The 8,430-nt window shown below is 62.5% G+C and overlaps 1 protein-coding gene across 1 annotated transcript; it reads right to left on the bottom strand.

The window, feature by feature from the left end:
- Positions 1–1,057: 1,057 nt before the first annotated feature.
- ZNF606 (zinc finger protein 606) lies at positions 1,058–8,373 on the bottom strand. Its single transcript, XM_012734675.1, has 5 exons — positions 8,331–8,373; positions 8,068–8,162; positions 6,370–6,496; positions 6,169–6,264; positions 1,058–4,115 (listed from the first exon to the last, which is right to left on the bottom strand). Exons 1-5 carry the CDS (start codon positions 8,371–8,373, stop codon positions 2,128–2,130), a joined length of 2,349 nt encoding a protein of 782 aa, XP_012590129.1. The 3' UTR covers positions 1,058–2,127.
- Between the last annotated feature and the right edge of the window lie 57 nt (positions 8,374–8,430).

An 8,430-nucleotide genomic window follows, 5' to 3' on the forward strand; every position in this document is an offset into this window, starting at 1 on the left:
TCGCGGCCCTTTGAGCCCGCAGGACTCCAGAGCGGCCCCGCGTTCGCTTTTCTGTCCGGAGTTTTGCTTTAGCGGCCCCGGGGCGCAGAGCCAGTCGCGCACAGGGAGGTGAAGCCGCCACTGCTGCCCGAGCCCGTCCCGGCCAGGGTGTGGCCACAGGAGCGGCCTCCGCCCCGCCGCGCCCGCGCCGGCTCTGGGATGCACAAAGAAATAGCAATGCCGCTTTCAGCGCTTGCCGTGCACAGAAGGGCTTCCGGTCACGCAGGACGCCGCGGGGCTCCCGGCCGGGCGTTTCAGGAACCATCACGGGACGTCACAGCCACGGGCAGGGGCGCGAAGTCGGGAAAGGGGCAGTAGAGCCGGCTGCAGGGGACGGCAGAACGGCCAGAGGCCAGCAGAATGGCATCGGGAAGGGCCCGGGGAGGGGGAGGCGGGCCTGGGCTCCAGAGCAGCAGAAGGGGTGGACAGTCCCCACCCCAACACCTCTCTGGCCCCAGCGATGACAGGCAGGGCCCTGCATCCAGACAGGAGGGTTCTGAGCACAGGCTGGCCGTCTGGGCTCCGCTGTGTGGGGTCTGGAGGGCCAGCACCTGCTCTGGCTCTGTGGTACTCTGCAGTGACCTCAGAGGCCGGAGACTCGTCAGCCCTGAGGGGCTACGGGTTTTCACCTTGAATACCATCCAGGAATGACCTTGGACCCCAACCTTGTGTGGAGGGGAAGGGGGCACCCAAGTGCCTCCCCCCAGCACTTCCCTGTGGTGGAGTTGGCTCCTCCTGCCCAGGCTTCCCTCCCACCAAGCAGCTTCCTGCGCCCAATGCAAGGCCTAGAGACAGAGGGTGGCCACCGCCCTCTGGCACCCCAAGCCCTCCGGGCAGGCCTCAGTGACTCCTGGCCACCTGCAGTCCTCCCTGGGTCGTGTGCAGTAACATTCCAGGGCCAGATCCCGCAAAATGCAGCAATTGTGTGTCCAACTGGAGGGCACAGCCCAGAGGGAGCCTGGCGCCCATTACCAGAGATCCCTCAGGACAGTCAGGCAACATTCTCATTGTTCAGGAATTTCTTGCTTTTTATTATCAAATATCTACTAAAGAAACACTTGATAAAGTGTCGGGAAGGAAACAGCACTGGAGAGGCTGGGGCCGAACTTGGGCTGGAAGGCGCAGGCCTGACTGCCCAGCAAAGCCTCCCCTGGGCCCTGGCCCCACATGGCACCTCCTGACCCTCTGGTAGGACTGGGCTGTTACCGAACCTGCCTCCTGGAGTTAAGGGACAGAGCAAGGTCACATCTGAAGAGCATTTGAAGCACCCAGCCCTTAGAACACCAGTTATCTGGGCTAATTTCTCCACTGGCCTTGCCAGGCCCCATCCATTACAGTCAACTATCTAGCGTCTACACCTGCATGGCTGCGTCCGCACACATACACAGTACCTACAGCAGTGACCACAGTGACCACGGGAGGAAGCACACATCCAGCATCCACCAATGCAGTCATGACTGCGGAGGTCAGGGCACCAATAAGCCCGGCGGCCCTTTGGGGTCCTCCTCTAAGCAGTAACAGTAACGTCCCAGCATGCGTGACCTCACTGACTAATCCTTTCTGAGGTGATTCTTGATCAGCAGGAACTTTTTTCCTGAAATTGGGCATTAATGCCCCATCCTGTCCCTGCAAGGGCCCAGATCTGTCCCTCTGTAATAGCCAAGTCGGTCGTTTCATTGTTATGTACAGACATCACTGTCAGGTTCCCGACCCCATACTCCGGCTTAATACAGATCTGCAGTCCCGTTAAAATATCCCCAGCATAGGACGTTTCTGTCAACAGAGTGCTCTGGTCCGAAGTTGCGATCTCTTGCTAAGCGATTTTCATTACACTCACATTCCTCAAGGAGGGTTTCTGGGAGATCATGAAGGGAGCTTGGCATTTTGTCCACTATAGCTACGATATTAAATAAGGGCTTGACTTCTAAAAGCTTTTCTCTATTCATTTGTGGGTGTCTTCTAAGGCGATACTTTCTAAGGGTAAGAAGGGAGGTCTTCCTGTACTCTCACTAAAACCTTCCCCTCTGGATTATACTTACAGGACCCCCCCCCATATTTATCAAACTACAATCAAAGAAAAACCTCCCATCAATTCAGTTCGCAGAGCTTGTCCTCACTATGGTTCCTCTGGTGTTGAAGCAGGGCCGAGTGGCCGCTGAAGGCTTTGCCGCAGTTGCTGCAGATGAAGCGCTTCTCTCCGCTGTGCATTCTCTGGTGAATGATGAGAGAGGAATTCTTACAGAAGGCTTTCTCACAATGACTGCATTTGTAGGGTTTCTCTCCAGTATGGTTCCTCAAATGTACTATAAGGGAGGAGCTCTCATTAAAGGCCTTCCCGCACTCGTTACATCTATATGGTTTTTCTCCAGTATGAGTTCTCCGGTGTGCAATGAGGTGAGAGCTACAATTAAAGGACCTTTCGCACTGATTACACTTATAGGGTTTCTCACCAGTGTGGATTCTCCGATGAGCAACGAGGTGACAACTCTGGCTGAAGGATTTCCCACACTTATTGCATTCGTAAGGTTTTTCTCCAGTATGAGTCCTTTGATGTCTCACAAGGTGAGCCATCTGGCTGCAGGATTTCCCACATTTATTACATTCATAGGGCTTAATTCCAGAGTGAATTATTTCATGTTTCGTGAGGGCTGACCGTTCCCTGAACGCTTTGCCACATTCCTGGCAGTTGTAGGGTTTCTCTCCGGTGTGAGTTCTCTGGTGGGCAATGAGGTGGGAGCTCCAGCTGAAAGACTTCCCACACTCAGTACACTTATATGGTTTTGCTCCAGAGTGCGTGCGTTCGTGTTTGCTGAGGGCCGAGTAGTCCCTGAATGCCTTTTCACATTCGTCACATTTAAAGGGTTTCTCCCCAGTATGCATCCTCATGTGAGCAATGAGATGGGAGCTCCAGCTGAAGGACTTGCCACATTCGGTACATTCAAAAGGTTTCTCGCCAGTGTGAGTTCTCTGGTGCCCAATGAGGTGGGAGTTCCAGTTGAAAGATTTTCCACATTCGTTACACACGTAAGGTTTCTCTCCTGTATGAATTCTCTTATGTACAATAAGATGAGAATTCCAGCTGAAGGCTTTTCCGCACTTATTACATTCGTACGGCTTGATGCCAGTGTGAGTCCGTTCATGTTTAGTAAGGGCCGAACGGTTCCTGAAAACTTTCCCACACTTATCACACGTGTAGGGCTTCTCTCCGGCAAGGGTTTTCTTGTGCTGGATGAGGTAGGAGCTCCAGATGAAAGAGGTCCCACATTCATCATACGCATAGGGCTTCTCTGTGCTGTAAGTGCTGGTGTGCTGGGCCAGGAAGGAGTCATAGCCAAAGACCTTCTCCCACTCGTCGTACTGATACGCTTTCTCTACAGTACCAATTTTTTGATGTTCCATAAAAGATGAGAAATAAAAGATGTTCCCATATTCTTTGTAATCATACCGGTCTTCTCCAAGATGACGTCTCGGGTGGTCACCAAATGAGGGGCTCTGGTTGAAGATCTGGTGGCATTCCTTGTATTCGTAGAGTTTTTCTCCAGTGTGCATTCCCTCATGATTACCGAAACGCAGTATATGATTGAAGGATTTAACAGCATCAGGACATCTGAAGAGGTTATCTCCAGCCTGCACTCTCGCCGGGAGCGTGGGCGACAGGGTCTGGTAAAGGGCAGGGTCGCCACCATCGCTTTGACAGGTGAGACTGTCTGTGTACATTATGGCTGAATCGCATCTCCAGCTGTCACCATTTAGCTCAGGCTTACAGAAATGTTCTACCTGAGAAACTCTCTGCAAAGGAATGGAGTTCACAGTCTGACTACGTTCTGCTCCGAGTTCATAGATGCCAGGGCCTGTCTGAGACAGCACATGCTTCTGCATGAACACCATCTGCCTCCAGGCTGTAGCCTGGTTCATGTGGTACAAGCCTAACTGATCTTTACATCCCAAAACTTCCAGCCTAGAGAACCAAGGGTCACCCCAGAGGCATCTTTCCAGCTGCATGCTGTGCGGCTGCTCTTCTTCCAGAATGTTCTGAGCCGGGACCAGTGCTTTGCTTTCAAGATTGTTCGTCCACTCTGAAAGAGAAAAAGGCCATTAGAATGCAGGAGACACCAAGGGAGGGGTGGCATTTATTGCCCATGTTATGAAAAAGGCAGGCGTGGCCTGTGCTCAAGTTAACTCATAATCCAGAGAAAGACCCTACCGGGCAAAAGGGAAGCGGCTCCCCAGAACACAAACTACACTCCCGAGCAGTGACAGCAGTAGTTTACTGCGAGGCTCACAGCCAGGTGTCGTGAAAGTAAATGCTGCCAACCTCACACCCCCAGGACGAGTGGCCTCTCACACGTCAACGTTTGTTCTTAGAGCTCCAGTGGCTGCTCTGTCTCTTGCTGCATCAACTGCTTTTTCACGAACCCCCAGTTGACTGGGTTCACCGGAAGGCCATAGAGCCCCAATCCCACGCTTAGCACTGGCTCCACCATTACCCCAAGACACCGTTTCTCATGGTCAAGACGGACCCGTGGCTGAGTCACGGCCTGTGCTCACCATGGAGGGGTGCACTCCACTGGGGGTGCTTTCCGAGGCCGCTGTAAACAGCCCCCGAGTGGCCCTAAGTGGCACAAAGCCACATCCCACAACCTGGAAGCAGAAGCACAGGATGGCCTTCGCAAAGCCCACGTCCAGGTCGCGTCCCGGGGCGCAGGCACCACCAGCCCAGCTGCCCGGCCAGTGGGCATGGCCGTTCATCTGCCCATCAGTCCCTCCTGCGAGTGGCTCTCCCACGAGAACTTGAGCTCACAGTGGGTCCGGCCAGGAAGCCCAAGGCGATCACTCCGGGAGACCCTGAATGTCCACCATCGCGCAGCCTTTTGCTGGATGAGGCACCACAGTCATCAGCGAACCGGAACGGGGCAGGGCCGTGAGCTGGGGAAGGAGGCGCGGCCTCCCGGCGAGCGAGTGCCCACAGGCGCACAGGAGACTGCACGCTCTGCTGTGTCTTTACTGATGCACACGGAGCTGGGTGCAGGCCAGAGGCAGGGGTGAGAGGACGCCCCAGAGACTGAGCGGGGCACAGCACAGGCGGGGCCCCTGAGATCTACTACTGAAGGGGCAGCGGGGGACAGGAGGGGTCTGCTGCAGCCTGTGGTCACTCCCTGGCTAGGGTGGACGCTGGCCCGTGCGGGGAATGGCTTGCTAGGGTTGCGGCCCACAGAGCTCTCTGCGGGCTCCTCACCCTTACCCCGCTGAGTGCCCGAGCCCAGCACCAGCTCTGGCGCTCACTGCCGCCTCCCAGCTCAGCCCAGAGCCGCCCGCGCCCGCACGGCCTCCAGGGGCGGCTGGGCAGTGTCACCAAACGAGCAGCTCCTGCCGCTGCACCGGCTCTGCGCCTCTGGCCAAGCGGGCTGCGGAGGGCAGGAGGGCAGAGGCGCGTCTCCCGGCTCAGCCTGTGTGGGGAGCGCTGCCCAGGCGCATGCGGCCCGTGGGGAGAGCGGCGGGGGGACAGGGTGGGCAGGAGGCCTGTGCTGGCTGAGGGACGGGCCGACGTGGAGGCAGCTTGGCCCCGCAGGCCTCACGCCAGCGACCCACAAACGCTTCAGGTGCCAGAATTGAAAACGTGTCCACCCAGAAAAACAGAAACGGAGGTGTCTCCAGGCCCACGAGGCCCGAGTTTGCCATGGGCACCACCGAGGGGCCGCCCAGGCCACAAACCCGGGATGCCGGAGGCTGGATGGCCCGCTGCCCCAACCCGCTGTCTGACAGCAAAGCCTGTACGGGACTGTGCAGGACAGGGCATGGCGGGGACACGGGCGGGCAGAGGCCGCTTCTCGCCCTTCGCAACCCGGCTGGTGCCGCCGACAGCTGTGATCCAGGAGGAAACCATGGGGCTCGGCAGCAGAAGGCGGTGGGCTCGGCCACCTGCAGGCCGGCAGCCTGGGACAGCACCACGGAGATGCCCAGTCTAGGGACTGGCCGGCCGGCTGGGCACCCGGCGCCCGCGGCTGCTCCCCTCCAGAGAGTCGGTCTCCAGGCCGAGGGGCAGCAGTAAGGACCAGGTGGCACTGAGTCCCAGGGAGCACAGGCCGGACCCCGGGAAGGACAGCTGGGCCCCAGCCAGGCCGCTCTCACCTGGGTGTGTGCCAGGAGGACGCGCCCGCTGCGTTGGCCACGGCTCCTCTCCTCGCTCCAGCAGGGCGATGACCTCGGGCTTGGCGACCTCGTGCCCTGCGCAGGAGGGAACAAGCCCCATGGCCACCCGCCCACAGGCCCGGAGGCTGACCCAGAGCTGCCGGGCCCCTCCGGCGTCCCACCGCGCCGCGCGGCCCTCACCCAGGGACAGCAGGTGCCCGAAGGTCTCCAGCGTCACATCGCGGTACAGGGCGCGCTGCGCCGGGTCCAGCCGCCCCCACTCCTCCAGCGTGAAGTCCACGGCCACGTCCCGGAAGGTCACTGGCGCCTGGAAGAGCGCACGAGCCCCTCAGTCCTGCACCCAACGCCTGAGCCACGCTGGCAGACGCCGGCAGGGCCACCACGGAGGCCCCGCACTGGGACAGCGAGTCCACAAACAGGTGGCCCCAGAGAGCTGAGGGTGGGGAGGGGGCGCCGGAGTCCAGGGAGAGGCCCTGGGACGAGGCAGGCGCCCCGGGGTGGCACAGGCCGGTCCTGACTGCTGCCGGGACCCTGCTGCCGTCCCAGACGCTGAAGGGCCTCAGCCGCCAGCCAGCAGGCCAGCGTGGGCCCCAGACCCGCCTGCATCCCACTGGGCAGGCGGGCGGGAGGGCAGCGCCTGCGCAGCCCAGCAAGGCCGCTGCCCCGCCCTCCTGGACTGACTCCTCCTGGGACTTGTGTGGCCCCTGGACCTGCCTGGGCAGCTCTCGGGCATCGGGGTCGCGCCCTGCGCTGGGCAGGCAGAGGGGCCTCGCAGTGGCGCCCTGCACGACTCCGCCACAGTAGCAGGCCGGCGCTCGGGCTGGGCCTGGCGCCCCATGCCCGGTGCAGGCAGTGAGGGCGCTGGCCCCGGGGCCCGGCCCCCAGGTAGCTGGGGTGGGGGCGCTGGGCAGGGGCGGCGCCATCTCAGTCCGGGCTCCGCAGACCGCGCCAGGCTGGCCGCGCCCCCTGCCGGCAGCTGCTGGTTCAGGACTCGGCCGCGAGCACCCGGAGGGGAGGCCCGAGCGCGCGGGCACCGCTGTCCACAGCGGCCGGCTCAGCCAGGCGGGCTGGGTCACGGGGCCGCATGACCGCGCTGGGCTGCAGCTGGGCGGTGACTGGGTGCGCAAGGAGGGGCCGGGGGCGCCCCCAAGCCAGGCCCCAGCGTCTGCCGGAGCTGCCCCCGGTCCGCCCTGCGGCTCCTGACCCTGCCGAAGCCCCGCAGCTCCCATCCCGACTGCGGGTCCGCCCTGGCCTGGGCCTGGGCAGGAGCATGGGCGCCCCCCACCCCGGGGCGCCTCACGCCCACCCCCGGGTCTGCGGCTGTGGTCAGGGCCCCACTGCATTGGTCCAGCCCCTCCGTGGCCAGTGCAGGCGGGCGTCCTGCACCCCGCCGTGCCCAGCGCCCCAGTGGTCTCGAGGCCACGTGCCTGCAAAGCGGCCACTATCCCCCCAGGCAGTCCTGGGCAGCGCCAGGCAGGCCCGTGGCTGGGCGCCACGGACACCCCGCCGGGACCCAGAGCCCCGCGTCCCGCAGAGGGCCACGCCGGGCTGGCCCTCGCCCCCAGCTGAGCCTGCACAGCAGGACCCGGACACGGGACGGTGACCCGCCTCGGCCCAGCTCGGGAGGCGTTGGCGCGTGTCCAGCCGGGCCGCCCGCCCACGCCCCCCAGGACACCGCAGGGCACAGGCCAGCCCCGGGGGAGGGTGAAGCCGGCTCACCTGCGCCTGCGCCGCGGGGTCCCGGCCCGCGTCCTCGGGGTGACCCTCCTCGGCCCAGCTCGGGAGGCGTTGGCGCGTGTCCAGCCGGGCCGCCCGCCCACGCCCCCCAGGACACCGCAGGGGACAGGCCAGCCCCGGGGGAGGGTGAAGCCGGCTCACCTGCGCCTGCGCCGCGGGGTCCCGGCCCGCGTCCTCGGGGCTCCCCTCCTCAAGGCCCCCCTCCAGGGACTGCGCAGGGGCCGGGGGACACGGAGCTGCGGAAGGAGGCGAGTCAGGACGGAGCGCTGCCCCCGCGCCCCAGCCCGGCTTTCCCCGCTGGACAGGACCCCGCGCTGCCCCCCAGACCCTCCATCAGGGACGGCGGGCGCGGCACAGGGCCCCGCGGGCGCTCTGGGAGAGGGGCCCGGGCCCCTGTCCAGCACCGTCCAGGGAAGTTGCCCTCACCCCTGTGGGGGCCGGAGCCATCGGCCCCGAATGGCCCGGACGCGCACACGGAGCTGGGTGCAGGCCAGAGGCAGGGGT

Source organism: Condylura cristata, unplaced genomic scaffold (genome assembly GCF_000260355.1).
Source record: "Condylura cristata isolate star-nosed mole 26May11 unplaced genomic scaffold, ConCri1.0 scaffold00066, whole genome shotgun sequence".
Lineage (NCBI taxonomy): Eukaryota > Metazoa > Chordata > Mammalia > Eulipotyphla > Talpidae > Condylura > Condylura cristata.